Raw genomic sequence first — 22,285 nt, forward strand, 5'->3', positions numbered from 1 at the left:
ACTTAAATTATTTCATTTTAATCAAATGAGGAGAGTGAATTGTTTTATGCATTATTCATTTTGTATCTAATATTTTAGCGAACTATTTTGTAACCTTTTTATGATTAATATTTTTTTTTTGAATGAGGAAAACTGTAACAAAACTTCAAAGTACAGAAGACGAGAAGCAAAGCTAACCCACCTATCCGCTTTCATCAACCTCCACCTCTTGAAGGAAAGGCGGCTGTTGATCAAACAGGCATGATTAATATTATTAACTCATGTACTTTCAACTTTAATTCTAATTTAATTTTACAAAAAAAATATTATACATAAAAGCTTACATGAAGAAAAATAAAGGGGGAATCATTATAAGAGACTAAGAAGTTTAATTAGCAAAAAGCCTGACAACAAACTGGAAGCGTGCAATGACAAGCTTAGATAAAAGAAATGACATGTTTATATCTAATGTATGCTCACTTATTATTAAGAATTTTTAGTAATATATTAAATTCCTTTATTGACACCTTATATTAATTCTCTCAAACATAAAATAAGCCAAGACCAGCACACAATATTTAAGATTTCATAAAACAAAGCATAGTTACGTACACAATGGTGCGCTGTACGTACATACACAGGGTCTTCAAATCTTAAGCCAAACCAGAGATCACAAAGTGGTCATGAAGATACAAGAGACATCCATCATCCAAACTGACCCAATCTACAACATACATAAATACACAAGAGATTGATGATCATCGTCATCAATCTTTATTTAATTCATCATATATATTATATATTATATTAATTAATTACTGCATATATATATATATAGATATAGTTTATTTGGTGGTGGTAGTGCTTTGCTGGGCGTCTGCTGCTGGCTGAACAACAAGGTGAGCGTCGATGTCTTTGCTGACATCAATGGCCAGCTGAAGCAAAGAGTGAGGATCAGGAGAGTGATTTTTGAGCTTCTCGTAGTCCATGATCCAGTGAACCACACTGCCTTTCTCCTGAGGGAACACTTGGATTGTGATCCTGAACGTCTTGTAGTCTTCCATCAGATCTCCTTCCAGCACTTTGAATGTTATCTTGTTATTCTCTTTGTCTATGTGCTCCACCAGCTCCTTCGCCACACACTTCTTCCCATCTGTTTTATACGTTCATACGTTTCACATACAAATTCAACCAATTTAATTAATTTGCCATCAGATTTTATTTATGAAGCACACAACTACTTGCTCAAGTTGAAGCCTTGGATGCATATTTTATTTAATGTCCAGAACGTGTCAGGACCAGTCTTGGATGAGCCAAAACGTGCCTGGACGTCCAGGACTTGGGAGTTTATCCCTACCACCGTGGGACTGATTACTGAGAAAACGCAAGGTATAGGATAATCAGATTGATATAAATATGTCTGAAGTTTCAGACACATATTTATGCATGTAAGTCTTGAAGGAAACCCTAATTATTTTGAAGCAGATCAAAAGCCTCACACACAACACATATTAGAGAGTTAGGTTTCATCATAGTTGAAGAAGGAGCAAAAGTGATATGTTAAGCAGGTGAAAGATGATGAAAAAATTAATAATTAATCACCATGGACATAGTTCCAGAAGATGATAGATCCCTGAGAACCCCATTCGCCTTCGTGAATCTCAACGCCTTGGACTTTTTCAGGGCAAACGTTGGCTATGTGGTGAGTTCTGCTGCAGAAAACATCATGAAACTGCTCTGCCGTTGCCTTGATATGCACATCAGTCTCCAACTTGCCAGCTGCTTGGGACGCCATCTCTCTCTCTCTCTCTCTCTACTCAGAAATAATTTCTAATGTACAAAAGCTGCGCAGAACTCCTCAGTGCAGAGGTCCCTATATATAATGGAAGCTCGTGAGGCGAGCGAGGGCAGGCTTGACATTTCGATCTGCCTCTAGTTTATGATAAATTATTGTGCGAATTAGTTGAAATCCCATCTACCCATTCTTGCTTTTGTTCCCCATTAACTTTTTCCTTGTTATTAAAATGTCATTAGAATATTGCCGAAATCTCTTTTTCTAGATTTCCAGTTGCCTGCGTAAATTGTAGCAATACAACTGTTTCAACTTTCAGGAAAGAAAAAAAAAAAAACGCACACACACATCATTGAAAATTTTAACACTTCTGCAAATGGTTTCTTGTCTTACTTTCAATAAAATTAATCACCATTTCTATATTATGCAAGTTTATATTTTATTTTTTCCAGGCTCCTTATAGTTTAGTGAGAGCTCCTCAAACCATTAGTGCCTGGCTTTTTTTTTTTTTGGGGGGGGGGGGAATTCTTTTATCACGTCTCATCTGGACATATGGCGACTAATGATTCAAAAAGAAGGCATATCAATCAAATACGAGCTTGCATTTGGTATTCTTGATGAAAATCTGTGTAGTAACAGTAGTAAAAATGTCAGGCCGGAAAAAAAAAAACAATGGTAATAATGAAAAGGGCAGCTTTTTCCCCTTATATTTTCTTTAAACACAGATCAAATATGTTCATAATTTTAAAATATGAGAACTATTTATGAGGATCAAGAAATGGAGCCCGCAGGTCCATGTGGTTTGTAAAGATTCATGAGAATAAGAAAATGCAAATTCCAACTTGCACTCCAATTATTATTGGGCCACCTTCTAAATATATCATGTTCGTTGATCTCGTGAGTTCACTTTTGCAACACTTTTCCAGAACATGCACGCAATAATGTACCGAAAAGTGAAAGCTTAGATCGGATCATTAATTTGTTTTAAATAGTGATTGAAGAAAATCGGGGTCAATAAAATATATAAAAATATTTATTTATTATGCTAAATAGGATAATATTTATATTAAAAAGGGTATAAATCCATGAATAAATAAAATATTCATATATAAAACATATATAACTAAATAAAACATACTCGCAGTCACTAAAACTATTTTTTAACTTTAAATGATCATATTTTATGCTCAGTAATTAAAAAAAAAGAATATAAAATTTAACCTGATCGATTAATTAAGCAAGAACCAAACCAGAGCAAGACTTGTCAATCAATCTGAGCCAGCAACTTGATTGGGTTTAATATATATGAATATCATGGTCTAAAAGATCCAATTTGGCCATTTTCATCAAAATAGTAATACCTATCAATAGTAATACCTATCAGTAATGCCTATATATTATTAATTGCAGTTTAGTCGCAAAGGACTAATATAATTAAGGTCAATAAGGTCCTAAAAGTTAGCAAAAAATTGATATAAAGTCCCAATAGTTCTTGAGTGACTAACGAAAAGACAAAATTACCCCCATGCAAGAACACAAATCCCCTAGGTTAATATTCTTCAAATTAAATAGACCATCGCTTCCTCATCCTCTTCCGCTTTGCATCGCTTTAAACCACAGACCACCACAGTAATCATGGGAATGCCTTCTCCACCGCCACCAAATCCGACTAATGCCGCTGTTTGCTTCTGTGACCTTTCCTCCATCTGCTAATTCTCTGTGTTTAGGTCTGTATGTCTCTTCTTGTCTTGGTTCTGAGTTTATCTTCATGGTCGAAACTTTGAAAAATTTTCTCATTCCGGACACATTATTAACGAATGTTTTATTGCTTAAAAAATTGTTAATGTACAGAAATATGGGTGCTGCTTAATTAGCATTGAGAGCTAAGAACCCACTAAGCTCACTCTCGCTGTGAATGGTGAATGCTAGCCGCCAAATGAGAACGTTGAACCTACAACTGTCAACTGCTATGCACACACTATTTTGGTGCCACCGTACATTTCTCTATATCCCCAAAATTTTTATATGGTTCTTCTTGCTATTGTATTCTCAACAAGAAGATTGGGTAGATTCGTTAATATTCATCTCATCTTATATATGTGTTATGTTTTGTAAGGATCCGTGTTTCACCTTCTTTGCCTTTATAATTTAGATCGATGTTGAAAAAGAAAAACGGAAATAGATAGATGAAGCTACTGCTATTTTTGAAGCCAGGACACATTTATGCCTTATTTATGATTTGGTTGATGAAAGTCATCTTTTGATTCCGTAACAGTTGTTATGAGTACATTTAATTTATCAAGTACGGGATGCTATGGGGGTGTGTGCGCGCTATAATTGTAGGTCCCTATTGGTAGGTGTTATTATTTTGATCAAGAAAAGTTAGGTTGATATATGGCCAAGTTGCAACGAAGCTATTTATTTGATGTTGAACTTATATATATATATATATATATATATATATATATAAGAACGTTTATTATCAAGTATGGGATATATGTGTGTATGTGTGTGAGAGAGAGAGAGAGAGAGAGAACATTTATTATCAAGAATGGGATGTATAACTGCAGGTCGCCATTGGCAAGGTACTCTCTCGTCATAAATAATAAGATTTTGTTTCGATTTTAAACATAACATCTCAAAATTTCTTTTGTCTATTAAATTTATAATTTTTTTTTCAAACTATCGTATTCATTGGACTTGTATATACTCTTCTGATCCTATTTATAAGGCGCTTTCAACAAGTTTCACACAGACCAAGAAAAACCTTAAACTGTATTAACTCCTCATTAAAATATAGCAACTTTTCAACTTTACCCTTATTTAATATATACCTTTTTCAAAAAAGTAACTATCTACATTATAATAAATGAAGGACAACATGGTAAAGTCATAGTAAAAAGTTAATGAGGTGACTTATAAATAGGACCAAAAAAAACCTTCTCTCTCTGTCCTATAAATAGGACCAGAGGAGTATATATATCTATATATATATATGAGTTTTCATCCATGGGGGCATTGATTAATTAATTATTGTATTTTGGAAAGTCAACACGCATTCTTTACGTACAAAGAACTAGTAATTAACTGATTTTCTGTAAAAATATTGCTTTGTAAAGAAGGTAGAAAAATGGCAACTGAAATTCTCTTTGAGAACGGTGGTAGTGGTGGAGCGCCGGAAGACGGAGATCCGACCAAACGACGCCAGAAAAATTATAAAAAAGTAAGTAATGATGCAGATGAAATCTGGAAACTGAGATGAATCATGAAAAGACAGAGTCCTTCAAAGACAAACTGGTTGGGGCTGAACATGTGGCTGGTTCAAGCGACACTAAGGGCAGCAAAATATTTGACGATGCATGGAATGACTACTTGGACAGCATTAAGAGTTATTTCATCAGGGAGGATAATGCATAAGACCAAACAGAGGAAGATGGCGAGGACTACCCAACGCTTAAGGTACCCAGAGAAGACTACGAACGTTGGTGTGCACCGTGGAGGAAGTCGTTCATTATCCAGCTCCTTGGCAAAAGCATCCCGTTATGGTTAATGAAATCCAATCTGGCGTGTCTGTGGAAGACGACACATCCGTACCAGACCAAAGACTTGGGCAATGGGTTCTTTGTGGTATCCTTTGATGATGAAAACGACATGGATAAAATTTATCAGGATGGGCCGTGGATGATCGCAGACCACTACCTCATTGTTCAACGATGGAGGCCGAACTTCGATCCGTGGGAAGCCGGGGTATAAAAGAAGATTGCCGTGTGGGTTCGTATTCCACTCCTTCCATTAGAATTCTTTAATATAGAGAGCTTGAGATTGATAGGGAAGATGATTGGAAGAACATTAAAATTGACATGATTACATATAAAAGCGAGAGGGGAAGGTTCGCTCGCATCTCCGTCGAACTAGATCTCAAGAAAAAGCTCAAGTCCTCCATCAGTGTCTTCAGGAAAAGACGTGTTTTGGGATATGAAGGCCTTCATCTAATGTGTTTCCACTGTGGCAAGTATGGGCACCATAGAGATATGTGTCCTGTTAGGAGTTCTAAGCCTAAAACCAGCGATACCACTTCAGCTCAAGACACTGAAAAAAATACCGTTGACCTGAATGAGACTCCCAAAGAGTATCCGGCTTCAACACCAAACAACATAACGTGCATAACGTATAAGAGAGCAGAGTTCCTCAACGTCCTTGTGACTCGACAGTCGCTGGAGACCACGTCGGAAAATAGAAGCAACCGCAGACGGAGGGGCTGGGCGCTTGGAATATTGTTCAACAGTCAAAAGGAAGAATAGAAACTACAATAGAAACGGATCTGGCATTAATCAATAAGATATCAATCAGCAGATTCCCCAAAAATCCGCACAGATGAGCGACATTTGTGGAGGCAAAAAAACGAAAATAACAGCTCAAAAGGATATGATCAGATCCTCACAAATGAGCAATAGTCCACCCCCCTACTTTGGAAAGGAAATCAATGAGCAAACTCGTCAGATCGGGAAGGATTCTCAGAATAACCTCAAGTGGGTCCCAGTGAACCGAAATATTCACTCAAAAAATAATACTTTTGGAGAAAAAGAAAATCGCCCTCCTGGGAATGTGCACAGTCCCTCGACCGGAAAAGAAGAAGCTTCGACCAAGGCTAGTTTTTGGTAGGCTGAAAACCCCTTTGAAACTTTAGTTAACTTGAATGAGAATGGCACGCTTGAAGTCCCTGACTCGGAACCTGTACAACCAGCTATTAGGGATGAACATGCTAATGCTAACATGAACCAAGGAACAGTGTTAACTTTGGAGATTATATTTACGTGGGAATACGACGCTAATGATAACGTTAGGGTGCAGGAATCAGTGGCTGATCATGAAATGGCACAAGTCCACGAACAATAGGATCAACCTTCTCTCTCTTTGGGACCTATTGTTCGCACTGCAAGTGCACGGGGTCGTGACAAGTAATAAAGTGTTGAGAAAAAATAGTTCCCACAGGAATTTGTGTAAAAATCAAGACTAAACAAAAGGCTAAGTGAATTTAATTAAGTTGAGCCAACCAATTTTTTTTGATGGAAAAAGTGAATTTTGAAAGTAACTTTTAAAACTAGAAAGTAATAAAGTAATTGATTCTTAAAATTCAAGGGATAAGAGGGCCCAGAATTATTCATCCCTTTTGTATTTCATAAACTTTGAATTATCTCCTCTCATAAATGTCCTTAATAAAAATATATGTCAGTCTAGGATTCAAAAAGTACTTGTAAAAGCTTTCTCAAGTCAAGCACAAATATTTAATTCTATTAATTGCTCAATCTCTTATTACAATTAATAAAACCTAATTTTTGAGCTTCAATCCTAAAGTGACTATGCAAGGTTGGTAAGTATATCTCTATCTTACCAACAAAACCATCCATTCAACAAGCAAACTTCAAATTCTTGCACAATTTTACCCAAGTTCTACACTTAACCTAACCTTCTTAGGCATCAATCAAACGAACAAACCAATTAAATGGTGATCAAGCATTTAGAAGCCTTAAGAAAAGAGTAAAATAAACACATATATATCATTAATCCCAAAAAAAGAGGAGGAATCAAGAGTTAATGCATACAAGGGTTCAAAATAATCCTAGAACAAAGTATTTAGCTGTTCATAGTCAGCCATAAGCCATAAATATAAGGGAAATTCAAAGCCATAGTAGATTATAAGAGAGGGAATGGAGCAGAAATAGAAAAACCAAGAAGATGAAGCTCCAAATCTCTTCCAAAGCTCAATCCTTTGCTTCCAATGCTTCAAACATCCAAATCCTAGGACACAAAGCTCCCAAGAATGCCCAAAAAATCATGTTTCACTTCCTATTTAACTCTATCAGCGCGTCAGTAATTGAAACACATAGCAGTAGATTTTCTTCATTCGTTGTGGATTGGTAGTGGTGAATCAACAGCGAATAGCTACAAATTTCACCCCTCTCGGGCTGCATTTTCCTTGTGTTTGCTGTAGCATTGGTTGTAGTGAACCAACAACACATGTATTGGAAAATGAGAGTTTTCTGTATTAGTCTTCAGAGCTCTTCCATGCTTCCTTCCAGCTAATCTACTATTCAAGGGTGTCTTGCATAGCTTAACAACGCTGGTTTCCAATCTCCTACTTAAATGAAAAATGTGTAAGTTCTAAACAACTCCAATTAATCACAATTATCTCAAGAGTGTTCCAAAAAGCTAAACTAAGCACATTTTCCTTAATAGCTCTATTTGTATGCACAATTTGACTCTTAAAACAAGAAATTAAGGAGGAAAATGTGATAAAAAGATGTGAATTTCTTGGAGTTAACACCTATAAGCAAGAATACCTCCATAGTGGGTGCTCCACATAAATTACATCCTTTGGAGCTGTAAGGGTGCTGGGTCCAAGTCTTTTCCCGGACTCAAGAAACAGTATAAAATTGATTTTTACGCTCTTTTTGAAACAAGAACTAGTGGGGAGAAAGCATGAGATATTAGCAAGAAGCTAAGGTTTAAATTCTGTGAAGTGGTTGATGCAAGAGGATTTCAGGGAGGCATCTGGGTCTCCTGGAAAAATGACGATATTACTATATCTATTGTGGAAACTAACGAGTAGTTTATTCATACCATGGTCAAAAGAGGTAACGATAAATTATTTATTACCGTTGTTTACACTTGCCCTAATCCTTTTGTCCGTCGCTCTTTCTGGCCCCATCTTGAGAGAATCAATCCTGGTAATGAGTGGCCATGGTTCATGGGGGGCTTCAATGCTACCCTCTACTCTAATAAACGACTCTCCTCTACCATGAGAACGACTCCTGCTGACCGAGACTTCTATAACTGGGTAGAGGATATGGAGCTATCAAATATGGGTTGTGTTGGCTCGTTCTTCACTTGGAAAGGAGAAGGATGTGAAAGCAAAATCGATCAGGTTTTGTTCAATGCCAAAGCTCGCTCTACATTCCTAGATGCGGTGGTAAAACACCTCCCTTGGTTCAAGTCTGACCACCGCCCTCTGCTTCTTTAGTTAAGGCCAAGTATGACTTCCTATTCTTCTATTACACGTCCTTTTCGTTTTAATACTCCCTGGGTGCTTCATGATGACTTTAGCAGGCTTGTAAAGGATAAATGGGCCTTCAAGGATGATTGGGTTGACAATACTAATAGGTTGACCAATGATCTCATTAATTGGAGTAACACACTTATGGCCACTTAGGACATAAGAAGAGCATCTTGTTTGGGAGATTGGAAGGGATTACACGAACCATATCCTCTTCAAGTAGCACCTCCTCTCTTGAGCAACTCCAACAACAATTGTGGCTTGAATTGGAGGAGATTATTCTCCAAGAGGATCTATTGTTCGCGCAAAAAGCCAAATGTGAGTGGTATACTCTTGGAGACAAGAATTCCAAGTTCTTTCACAGTTGAGCTAATGGATGAAGAAGAAGAAACAAAATAAAAGTGATCCAGTAGGAGAATGGAGAGTGGACTGAAGATACAAGTACCATCAAACAAAGTGCTACAAGCTTCTTTGAAAGTCTTTTTCAAGGACGATGGTTGCGACAATATAGCCCACTTTGGTAATATCTCTTACCCTACTCTTAGTATTGTGCAGCTTGAGTGTCTCAAGAAAGATATTTGCAATGAAGAGATCAAAGCGACCCTATTTGCTGTGGGGGCTCTAAAGTCTCCGAGCCTAGACGGGCTTAATGCCCTTTTTTGTTTTTATCAAAGCCAATGGGAGCTAGTTGGCGATTCAGTTGTCACTATGGTCAAACAAACATTTATTGACCCTTCGCTTATTGATTCTATCAACCATACTTTTATTGTTTTGATTCCTAAGAAGGACCATCTTGAAATGATTAGAGATTTTAGACCCATAAGCTTATGTAATGTTATCTACCAAATTATTTCTAAAGTTGTGGTGAACAGGAAGAAGAGTTTCCTTCCTGATATTATCTCTCATAACCAATGTAGCTTCATCCCAGGGCGTACCAGCTCATATAATATTAAGTTGCTCAGGAGGTCATACACTTGATGTGGAATATGAAAGGAAAGAGAGGTTTCATGGCCATTAAAATTGATTTATAAAAAGCCTATGATCAGATAAAGTGGAAATTTGTTTTACTATGACTTATGGAATTGGGAATACCGGAGGCCCTCATAAAGGTTATTTCTTCTTGCATAATGACTCCGTCGATGCAAATTATTTAGGAAGGAGACAAAGCCGGTAAATTCAAGCCTTTAAGAGGTCTCAGGTAGGAGACCCACTCTCACCTTACTTATTTTGTAATTTGTATGGAGAAACTTGCACACATCATCCAAAATGAAATGAATATAGGGAAATGAAAGCCGATCAAACTTGGTAAATCTGGTCCCCTATCTCTCATTTGTTTTTTGTTGATGATCTGTTGATTTTTGCAGAAGCTAGCTTAGAACAGGTTGATTTGCAAAAGTTAGCTTAGCATAGGTTGATGTGATTAGAAGATGTTTAGACCTGTTCTACGAGGCCTCAGGACAAAAAGTTAACCATGGAAAAACCAAGATTTTCTTCTCCTAGAGTGTCAACCATAATAGAGCTACTCAACTTAGTGAGGAGCTTGGGTACAACCAAATAGCGGATCTTGGAAAATCTTTGGGAGTTCCCCTCTACCATGATCGGGTGTCTAATGAAACTTATAAATATATCATTGAAAATGTCAGGAGTCAACTTAGCAGTTGGAAGATTAACAGCCTCTCTTTCACTGGCCGAGATACACTAATGAAGTCTGTTATCAACATAATGCCCAATCATGCCATGCAAACAGCATATTTTCCTGATGGCACGTATAATCAGCTAGAAAAGAAGGCGTGTGACTTCCTTTGGGGCTCGTCAAAGGAGAAACAAAGAATGCATCTAGTCTCCTGGGACCAAGCTAAGTTTGTACAGAGAAAAGAAATGGAGGCTTAGGCATGAGACAAATTAAACAACAAAATAGAGCCTTCATGATAAAGCTAGGTTGGGGACTCGTTAATAAAAGAGATTCCCTTTGGGTGAAAGTTATTCAAAGCAAATATGGATGTGGCACTGACCTCATACCACAAATCAACTTGAAAAGGCCTGGTTCTAATACTTGGAGAGGCATCAAAAACAACTGGGAACACGTCAAGGATAGTATTCAAGAAACCAAGGATAACCTTGGTAATGAGGTAGTGAGATGGAAATGGGAGAAGAGTGGGTCATTCACTACAAAATCAGCCTATAAAGCGTTGAGCCCACAATGCGAGGAACCTAATAGAAACTGGAACAAAATTTGGAAATAAAAAATTCCTCAACGTTGCAAGACCTTCGCCTGGTTGCTCTTCCACAAACGCATCCTCACAATCGCAAATTTAGAAGAGGATTGCACACTTCTGGACTGTGTGATAGATGCAAAACTGAAGTGGAGTCCGAACTGCGTGCCTTCAGGGACTGCCCAACCGTGACTCAATTTTGGGTCAATATCCTCAAACCCCAGCATGTATCACGTTTCTTCTCTTATGGTATACAACGATGGCTCTTGTTCAACATGCAAAACGACTAGGGTATGGTGGATGGTGACTGGCAATCTTTGTTCATTACTATTTGTTGGCTAATGTGGAAAGCAAAGAATGACTTGATTCACTCGAATATAAACGCCAACCTCCATTCCGTTCCAAAGAGAGCTGATGCAATTTTAAAATGCATGATGAGCTCAGCCAAGAAACTCCAAGGGGTTAGAATGAATGCTCCTCAACAAAACTCAACGAGACCCACCCAGGATATGCCTCAGGATGCTTGTGTGGTGGAAGTAGATGGTGCATTCTCGGCCCTCACGCATAGCGTGGCCTGTGGTGGCATCATCAAGCAGACAATATAGGAGTTCGAAAGGGGTTCATGATGAAATTGGACAAAGGCGACCATGTTACAGCTGAAATCTGGGCTTGCTTGTTGGGTATGAGGCATGCATGGGACTCGGGCTATCAGAAAGTGATCTTACGGTGCGACTCTTCGGAAGTTATCGAGACTTTTAAGAAGAATGATAACAGCCTTCATGAAGATTGGCAAAGCATCCATGAAGTCCAGGAAATAATGCAGTGGAATTGGCAAATTGACTTCCAAGTGATAAGCAGAAATGAAAACAACACAGCAGACTGCCTCGCCAAACCTGCCCTCAACGGAGCCTTGGGCCTGCAAATCCTGAGCAGAGAATCCATTGCTGCCATTTTACGCCATCACGTTGTAGCGTAATCTTTGTTTGTTGTTCCAGCCTATCAAAATAAAAAAAAAAAAAACTGATTTTCTTAATATCAATAAATTATTCATTTAGTTACTATATTTAGGACTGGGGAGAGAACAATTATTAATTACTATTTTCATGAGAATTAAGGCTTAGGTTGATACGGTGAAGATTAGGAAAAACTAAACGTACAACTCAGAATAGCAGAACATACAGAATAATCAATCCATGCATATGTAAATCTGAGTCTTGCATTGGCAAACTGTGAAATTAGCTTCAACGCTTCTTTCACTCTTGGAATGGAACATGTCGAGGAGCCATTTGCAAAAGAACTCCTAATTAATGAATATTCAGTTTCTTTCCTCATCATCACCTTCGGGACATTTTATCTATGCATCAGAATATGTTCATATCACTGAATATCCTTCAGATTCATAACATAAAAGCATATGGCAAAAAAGCTCCGTAACATCATCTCCGAAGAAGTCGATTGTTATTGACTTGTTCCTCAATTACTGCCTTACTATCTGCATGAGATATTTAAACACACACAATAATACTACTTCCGGTCCTTAATGTAAGAGTTAGGTGACTAATTTAAGTAGATTAAAGAAATTAATTAAGTTAATATTTATAATAAATAGATGTTGTCTTTCCTAAAATATCATTGCCAACCGAGTATATTGGCTAGAACTACCATTATTAAAAGGACTACTTTAAGAAAATAAATAAATATGAAAGATAAAATGGATTGGGTCTTATATTTATGGTTAAAATAAAAGTCAAACGAGCTATTATGTTAATGACTAAAAGTAGTAATATAAGAACATATACAGATGATTACACATCCACTGCATTAGCTCAACAAAACAGATTTTATTAGTGCACTTTTACAGTTAGCAATTTAGGGGCTGGATGCTGGATGCAATTTAGGGAGCTGGATGCTGGATGCTGGATGCAATATGCAATTTAGCGTGATTAAATAAATAATCAAATTAAAAGACAAAGGAACCGATCGAGAAGACGAGCACCAACATCTTTTGTAGTATTAGTTACTGCTAATAAAAAGAAGATGAAGATTTAATACATCACGACATATTCATCAAAGACCAACCCTTATAATACAGATGATTACACACTGCATTAATTACTTAACAGCACAGATTTTATTCTTTAGTTCATCACGCAACCCATGAACTCAACACAGCACACACAACTTTAATTCTTTAGTTTACGACGTCATTCTCGTACTTGGGATTTCTGGTTTGCTCGAATTCATCATTTTCCCTGCTGTGAACTGAGAAGATAAGCATCGACATCTTTCGTAACGATGGTGACAAAGTCCACGTGGCCTTTTGGCTCTGGGATTCCTTCATGGATCTTCTCATAAGAGAAGCTCCACTTTGCAACAGCACCCCCTCCTTCCTTGTCTGTGGCTTTTATTACGAACTTAAAACTCTTGTACTGATCCTTAATGTCTCCTCCTGAGAAGTCCACGTTCAGGGATTTGTTCTCTTCATCAATGGCTTCAATTTTCTCCTTACATGTCACCACCTTACCGTCTGTTTTTTCCCATCAAATAATCAAAATTAATACAACCAAAGATTATATATATATATATATATATCAGAGATGAACTAGTGATGCAGAAAATTGCAGAAAAGATTGTGTCTGTGTTCTCTATTCAAAGGAAGAAACCTTAATCATGATCATTCACACCTTTTCAATTAGACTCTAAAGAATATGTGAAGCATGGTGAGAATTATATTGTTATCAAGGAATTTATAGAACCTTACCAACAGTATAAGACCAGTGCTTGACAGAGCCAATGGCGTGCCAGTCAGGTCCTTCATGAATCTCACCCAGATGGACACTACCAGTGGCGTTGGGAAGATTGTAAAGTTGCTTGGTGAAGAAGTTGAAGAACTCAATCGCAGGTGATTGGATCTCGATTTCAACCTCCAAATTACCAGTGAGAGCCATCTCTTAGTGATGTATTATGCACTGATCTCGAAATCAAAATATACAAAATATATCAAATGGAACAACTGGGTGGTGCGGGAAGGCAATGCTAGCTTCACTGATATTATATAGACACAATCCATATGGTGATACTGGAATTCTCAACTGCTTCAAGTAATTTTCTTCCTTAATTATTCCTGCTGGGATTCCAATATTATCTGGCGATAGCGACCCAGATGCACATTTTTCAAATCAAAATCTCCCAAAATCAATGATATTTGTCTTTAGTGGAAATAATATAATGAATCACTTTCACTAAAACAGAGATACAGGCTTTGTTTGTTTTCTTTTTTTTAACACAGTTTTTTCGTTTTTAGAAGAAAAAGAAATTGTTTGACTATTTGTTTTTGGTTAAGTTTTTTTAAATTTCTTATTTGGTAAAATTGGGGAACCCTTTTTTCTCCGCTTGATGGCCTTTTTTCTAGATGAGGACTTGACTTCCCATCAAATGTCATTTTTCAGAACAATTATCCAAAAAGATTTTTTTTTCCAAAACTTGTTTTACAAAACAATCTTATAAAATTGTTTTATGAAGAAAAAACAAAAAAACAGAATCAAACAAATCCATAATTATTTTCGTAGGTCTTACGTCATGCTTATTTAAGTATCAATTAATGTCGAATTAAATAGTATCGGAAAAGTATTAGTAGCAGTAACTGCCTGTGGATTAAAGTTTTGCTCCAAGGACAGAGGATTTTTAGGCAGAGAGCTCAAATTAAGGAGGCACACAGTTGATGAATGTAAGGACTTCTTCATCTTAATGTTTTGACGGAAAAAAAACATAATCTTTATTCATCACCATGTGTATGCGATATACAAATATGATTTTTTTAATAACAACAACGGCACTATTTACGATCCTTTTTACTTTTTTTACCAGCATTTACAATTCAAAGTATAGGAGTTAATTAAAGAGTTTTTCTAAGGGAGGATTATAATGAGGTCCTCAAAAAAATAATTACAAAACCAGTCCTAAGGGTTGTCATTGTCTCCTTTAAAACTTGTTATTATAGGCTGCTTAAGTTGTTATTGAGACTTATTGGTTTTTTTTTTTAAACTTAATTCTAATTCTTCCTTTCTTTTAATGCATACGTCACTAGAAATTGCTTGTATAAATTGTTAAGGTCTGTTTGGTGTGAGGATTGGTATGAGGAAAAAGGAGGGGAGGAGAGGAGAGGGAAAATTTTAATAAGCTTGATTTTAAAAAAATGAAAAAGTGGTGTTTAAAGCTTTCAATTAATTTTTATTACTCTTTTATATTACTTCTTCTCTTTATTAAAATTTCAAAACCCCATTTATCCAATTTTTTTAAATAGAATTCATTAAAATTTTCCTTTCTCTCCCCTCACCTCCGTTTCCCTCACACGACACAGTACCTAAAAGTCTGGCAAAAAATATTGCTAATATAAACGACAACGCAATGCAATATTTCTTAAGGAAGAATATCATTTTAGTCTGTACAAATAGATTTGTTATCACTTATCTTCCTTTACAACATACTACCTCGTGCCTTAATACAAGAGTTAGTTTAACTTTCAATTTGACTTTAAATATATCACCTCAATTTATTTGTTTTCTCTCATACTTATTCATTTTCTCCTGTAAGGTAGTTCTTGTAGTAGTTGCACATATTAAATATTTTATCAAAGAGTAGTTCTAACTAATTTACTTGAGTAGTAAGGATATTTAAGAAAAAATAATATCTATTTATTATTAACTCAACTAATTTTTTAATCTACTTAATTAGTTAACTAGCTCTTATATTAAGAACTAGAGGCAATTTAAGAAAAAATAATATCTATTTATTATTAACTCAACTAATTTTTTAATCTACTTAATTAGTTAACTAGCTCTTATATTAAGAACTAGAGGCAATATATATCAACTTAAACAACGCTTAAATTTGACAACCTTTGTAGTCATCATCGACACATTATTAAAAGTTATATCTGCACAAATCCAATGATATTTAGAGACACGAAAAAATGCGTGTGTCTCGTCAAGGGATGATTGTTTAACTTTATTAATTTTTTATTTGAAGGCTATAATAATGTTGGAAATAATTAATATGGATTGATTAGATACGATAGGATTGCCTACTTTGACCTTCTCATGGTCATGATTCACAGCTCCACATGTTTGGCATGCTGCCCCAACATTTTTTATTAAAAAAAGTGATGTTTTAATTCTTTACATTTTAACTTAGCGTGTCTAAATTTTTGACTCAATTTAAATTTCGTCCTTCGTATTTTTATTCTTTAATTTTATTATCTTAATAAACAATTTGGGAATATCTAATTGAAATGTCTACGCTGAAAACTTTGTTATCCAAAGTATCTAAAAGCAGAGCAGATTACAAAACTAACGTAGATCAAATTTTATATCAAATACTACTATTTTCAGTAATTTTGTACATTATATCAAGAGATGAAGAGTGGTAGAATGCCAGCGGGATTTTGAAAGACTGTACCTGAGTAAGAATTTGAATTTTGATTGGCTATGTTGTAAAACACTGGTCCTATCCATTAAACCACACAGATTTAGCATATGAAGATTCAATACCATTCATATATCCCTATATTTCGACAACCAAAGAGTAAATACATGATAAGAGCATTACTTCCATAAACCTTAAATCCATCGATCGTTCATATATAGAAGAATTCAAATGCACTTGAGACACATGATTGCACAGTGCATGAAATCACCAGCACAGACCTTATTCTTTATAGTTCATCGCACACTTTTGACATCAGACGACACAATAATACATATAATTAAGAACTCGATCAACAGCACACGGGCAACCTTATTCTTTAATAATTTAGTTCACTCATTAATCTCACGCGTTCGTTCTGGTTCACTTTCCCTTTTGAGCACTGAGAAGAAGATGAGCAACAACATCATTTGTCATGGTGGTTGCCAAGTCCAAGTAGCCTTTGGGATCTGGGATTCCTTCAGGGATCTTCTCATAAAAGAAGCTCCACGTTGCAATGCCCCCACCTCCCTCTTTCTCTGTGGCTTTTAATATGAAATTAAAACTCTTGTATTCTTTCTTAACATCTTCTTCGAATAACTCCACTTTCACTGATTTGTTCTCTTCATCAAGCTCTTCAAATCTCTCCTTGCATGTCACCACCTTCCCGTCTGTTGTTTCCCATTTACAAAAACCAAGAATTAGTCTTAACAACATCCATTTACTCTTAGATTTTAAGCAGAATACAAGTCAGTTTCCAATGATTTAATCAGTCGTCATAAATAATTACTACAACCAAAGACGATCAACTTAACTAGAGCGGTCATTAACAACACAGAAACCTAAACCATCTTTCAAACTTTTCAAGACTCTTTCTCTCAATCGATTCTACCCCAACTTTTTAATTGTGTTCTCGAATCTCAAACGTAATTTCAGGGAATATTTATAATTGTCACCATAATTTTCTTTAGCTTTATTGTAAAATCGAATCTTATCAAGAGTGTAAGTCCAGCGCTTAGAAGATCCAATGGCGTGCCAGTCATCTCCTTCATGAAGCTCTCCTGCATGGACACAACTAGTGGTGTTGGGAAGATTGTGAAATTGCTTGGTGAAGAACTGGAAGAACTCGGTCGCAGGAGACTTGATCTCAATTCAATCTCCAATTTGCCACTAGGAGCCGTAGCTTCTTCGATGATCCACTGATGATCTGAGATCTCAAATTCAAGATAATCTATCGAATGGGACTCCTGTTGTGGGGAGAGAAAGATAACTTCATTTACTTTTAGACACAACCCATAGTGGTAGTATCTGTTAAATCACCTTATTTAATTTATTTTAATTCCAGAAATTAATTGCATGCCTTACATGATTTTTCTGTTTTGTAATCATGCAAAAGGACAGCTGTTCCTCTGGCACTCTAAAGAATTTTGTAATTCATCTAAATCTTCAAGTATTTTCACATGTGCGTATAACGCTCTAAAATATTTTATGGTGCATTTAAAGTTTAAAATATTTTCTCATGTGTGTCTGGTAGCTTAAAGTATTTTGTCGTGCAATTTTGCTATTAAAGTATTATGGTGATAGCTGCAAAAAAAAGCATACTGGATGATTAACGAAATATTTTATGATACTGGATGCACTTAAAAAAATTTCAAGATGCTGCATTAATCATAAAATTCTCTAGGATGTACTTGCATTTGTGAGATGTTGTGTGTGTGTATCGATGGAAAAATACACACACACACAATGGCTATTGTATTTATTAATATCCAAACTAAGAATTCATTTATCTTCCTCTCTCCCTCTCACACGCACAAAATCCAATTGTTAGATTATTTTTTCATTGTTGTTGACAAAATATGAAGAGAGTTAAATCCTGTTATAGTCAGTTAAAATGGAAAAAAAAAGAGAGACAAAAGAAAGGGAGAATTATCATAAGGTTTGAAGAAAAGAATTTAATTATCAAAAAGTCTTAATAACAAGTAAGTAGTTGTCATTTCCTATTCTGAAACGTGTCATTGCATGCTCTTCAATTGTCAGTGGATTTTGGAATAATTAAATTTCTTTCTTGCGACTTAAATGCAAGTCCCCCCAAAAGAAAGCTTGTGGGATTATGAGGACTGTGCCTTCCGGGCCATGGTTCCATGCCAATAATTTTGGGAGAATTACCAAAAAGCCTAAAAAAAACTAATTACTAAAAAGTTCTAATGATGAGTAACCAGCCTAAACTTATTATCATTTTTTACTCTGGAATTTGTCATTATTTACTCTTCACTTACCGATAGAGTTTATGGTAATTAAATCTCATCCTTGAGACCTGATTGTAATTCTCCCAATAATTTTCTATGCAGGACCTTTTGTACTGACAAGATTTCATATTAGATTGGCATTTTGGTTTTGCTGCATTTTTCTTTAATGGGTTAGTATAATTTTTTGGTCTTTCAAGTTTGTACAAATTTTGGTTTTAGTCTCTAAAATTTCAAACAATAAGTTTTGGTCTCTTTATGGATAAAATGATTCAGGTTTTTATTAAATTATAAGAATTAATATTTTAAATGAAAAGAAATTTGAGGGACCAAAACCAAAATAAAAGTAAATTTGAGAAATAAAAAATTATATTAACACTTCTTTAAATTGCAGGCACAGTCGTGTAAATATACCTCTATTGAAAGCAATTCCATCAAACGCTAAATATAAGTATTTTTTTCCATTATATTAATTTACTACTCTTTTGATCCTAAATGTAAAACCTATTTTATAGTGTAATTTACACTATAAAATAGATCTTATATTTAGAATGAGTATACTGTAAAGAACCAATACTTTCTTGCTAGATCTAGTCCTGTTGACTGCGTTAATACTTTGATGGAACACAAAATTCATCAACCCCAAGCCACACAGGTCTGGCAGTAGGACAGACAAGAAATAAATGCTCCATAATTCATGCTACTATGGGATCATTGATTAATTTTTGAATTAAAGCTGTAGTGGCGGAGAGGTAATCTCAGACAGAAGTAAATGTAAGGCAGTGATATTGTTGTTATACTACTTCTACTCCTTACTATAAGAACTATATAACTAATTTTTGAATATTAAAAAAATTAGTTAAGTTAGTTATTTATAATAAATAGATATTTTATTTCCTGAAATACCCTTATTAATTATACCCTCCTTCTGGTCCTATATATAAGCTTCACTTTTTGGGTTTATCTAAACATTTATTATTTTTTCCTATTTTGCTCTTAGTTGACTATATTTAATATTATCCCAATATATTCTCTTTCATTATTTTTTCATTTATTACCTCTCTCATTTACTCTCTTAATAAATAAGAAAAAGTTGAAAAAAAACAAATACATTTGTGACCTGTTTATTATTTTTAACTAATTTTAACTGCTAGTTGGTTAAAAGTGATTTGATTATTTGAAACTTATACATAGGATTGAAGGGAGTAAATTGACAAAATAGATAAATATTAGAAAGAAAGTAAATCGAGATCTTATATTTATAACAAAATTGAATCTCTAAAGAACGGGAGGTATTGCGCTGGAATTGCTCTAATGAATCTGTGTGTTTTTGGAAAGAAAAACTATAATATCCTGTCTCATTGTAAAATAATCTTTTAAATTGAAGTACATATATGTACTGAACCAAAATAATTTGAGAATTCTACTGTGACACGCAAGACATGCATGTTTTTAAAAGTTATTTCCATTACCTTTCATGTTCTCATTCCGTAGAAGATATGCTTCTATCTTACCAAACAAGGCCTTAAAAAAGAAAAGATATATAAATTCGTAATTTTCACTTTGAAAAAGATACGAGAGCGAATGCGTGAGACTGAATCGAAAGAGATAGGGATCGAGCATAATGATTTCCCTCCAGGGAGTGGAGAGCTTACTCTATATTGTACTCCTCTGGACGGTGAGAAATTTTAATATGAATGGATAGTTTTATCCTTCATTTATTTGTGTCTTCACTTTGTTCTCAGGGAGCATATTATATATTAAATGGAGATATAGTTTAAAGTTGTTAAATTTTAAATGAGAGTCAATAAAATTTAAGATTTTTATTGGTCTGTATGAAACATGTTAGAAGTAATTCATAAATAAAATCAGAAGAGTATATTATTAGATTGCATTTGGTTATTCAAATTTAACAGTTTTTAAAAGTATAAATCAATTTATATCATTAAATAGAAGCCCTCATCCATCAGTTCAACTCACCTCGGTGATTTATCCTTAGTCGTATAGGCAATCAAAAATAATAAAGAAAGGGTATGCAGTATACTGATGCAACCTAAGTGTCGAATCACTTAGTCTAATAACTCTCTGAATTTCTAAGTAAAATTAACACAATTTACTTGTAGAACATATAGCAGAAGAAACACATTCAGATCAATACAAAAAGATCTTTGTTGACTTTCAAGTGCAGTGTTAAAATGAGAATGAATGAAAACGCAAACGGTATTATGGAACTCAAGAAAAAAAACAATCAGAGTATCAATTCTCCCAAGAGTTTCCCTTCATCTTCATTGCCTTAATCTGATCTGGAGCTAAATGTTACTGAACGAGCAAGGGACTCAACACTCTTAATCAAATAGGACTTCTATTCAAATGAATCAATTAATCAGACCACAATATTTAATTTCACTGAACTGTAATAAGGATCTAATTAACTTCTAATTCAAGAATGAATTACCAAGTCTTTACAGCGTTCAATTACACAGCATTCATCTAAAAGTCTAAAACAGAATACAACCGAATTCTCTCCTAAATACTCCACAACTAGCAGAGCAATTGAAAAAGATAGATGAAAACAAACTCCCTTTTCAATCCAGTAGCTCGGATTCGGTTCCGCTCTTGGAAGAATTTGTGGATTTAGCTACGCATGATGGTGATTGCCTCCTCTTCAATGTTCGAATGCAGTCTCTCCATGGAAGCTTTCAAGTTCGGCGATTTCCACTCAAGAGGATACCGATCAGTTGGAAGAATAGGAGCTCAATTTTCACTTGCGGACTTCCAGAAAAAGCACACGCTCTTATTTTCTGTTTGAAGAATATATATCCAACGTCTGCCCAGTAAAAACTCTTTTTCTGTTATTCAGTTCCGTCTTAGCTGGCATGGAGTGACTGTTTTCAATTCATTTTCATTTTCCCGCCTCCTCCGGTAATTCCCGCATCTGAATATTTCAGCTTCTTTGGCGGAATTCCTTCTCCTTTAGTGATGGAAATCAGTTTCCATTAGTGATGGAATCTCATTTCCTTCGAACTTCCTTTTCTTTTCTTCTGGAAAAAATGTTTCTGTCACTCTGAAATTACAATTCTACCCCCCTGAATTCAAAATATTAAGACAGAAGTAATATCTAATAGTAAAATTTAATAAGAGGAATTATTAAAATATTACAACTGCTTAATTCTTTTATTCAGGTGCATCAACACTTTATTTGTTTACTAATGGAATTAAAGTTCAATCCAATTCTTAAAATAGCCTAAAATATACATCCCAAGCATATAAAAATATGATTTATCACTCGGTCGTTAAGTTTTCCAACTATCCCTTCTCTCTCTCTTATATTCTCTTTTGCGTGGTGCTTTGTTGTGCTATTGAAATTTAAGTTTTAATAATCTAAACTCTGCGTGAGCACTAATAAATCGATTCATGGAGCTTCAAAGGAATGACCCACATTTGAACATGAATCTAATCCAATACACATTACTATTTATGTTTGTATTTCTAGCAAAAGGTTAGTGAAGAGAAACCAAATTTAGTCATGCTTGTGTCT

The 22,285-nt window shown here is 35.1% G+C and overlaps 3 protein-coding genes across 3 annotated transcripts; all 3 read right to left on the minus strand.

The window, feature by feature from the left end:
- Positions 1-533: 533 nt before the first annotated feature.
- On the minus strand, positions 534-1,833 carry LOC114717937 (MLP-like protein 43). The gene is made up of 2 exons (XM_028903174.1): positions 1,582-1,833; positions 534-1,132 (listed from the first exon to the last, which is right to left on the minus strand). Exons 1-2 carry the CDS (start codon positions 1,772-1,774, stop codon positions 825-827), a joined length of 501 nt encoding a protein of 166 aa, XP_028759007.1. The 5' UTR covers positions 1,775-1,833; the 3' UTR covers positions 534-824.
- An 11,187-nt stretch (positions 1,834-13,020) lies between these two features.
- LOC114717958 (MLP-like protein 43) lies at positions 13,021-14,083 on the minus strand. The gene is made up of 2 exons (XM_028903211.1): positions 13,800-14,083; positions 13,021-13,565 (listed from the first exon to the last, which is right to left on the minus strand). The coding sequence occupies exons 1-2, from the start codon at positions 13,984-13,986 to the stop codon at positions 13,282-13,284; spliced, it is 471 nt and encodes a 156-aa protein (XP_028759044.1). The 5' UTR covers positions 13,987-14,083; the 3' UTR covers positions 13,021-13,281.
- Positions 14,084-16,885: 2,802 nt separating this feature from the next.
- On the minus strand, positions 16,886-17,653 carry LOC114717969 (MLP-like protein 43; the record flags this gene model as incomplete). Its single annotated transcript, XM_028903220.1, has 2 exons — positions 16,886-17,174; positions 17,499-17,653. Coding segments are annotated over 2 exons (444 nt in total), but the record flags the coding sequence as incomplete, so codon positions are not given.
- Positions 17,654-22,285: the final 4,632 nt, after the last annotated feature.

Source organism: Neltuma alba, unplaced genomic scaffold (genome assembly GCF_004799145.2).
Source record: "Neltuma alba isolate B1F8T4 unplaced genomic scaffold, ASM479914v2 tig00011783_pilon, whole genome shotgun sequence".
NCBI lineage: Eukaryota > Viridiplantae > Streptophyta > Magnoliopsida > Fabales > Fabaceae > Neltuma > Neltuma alba.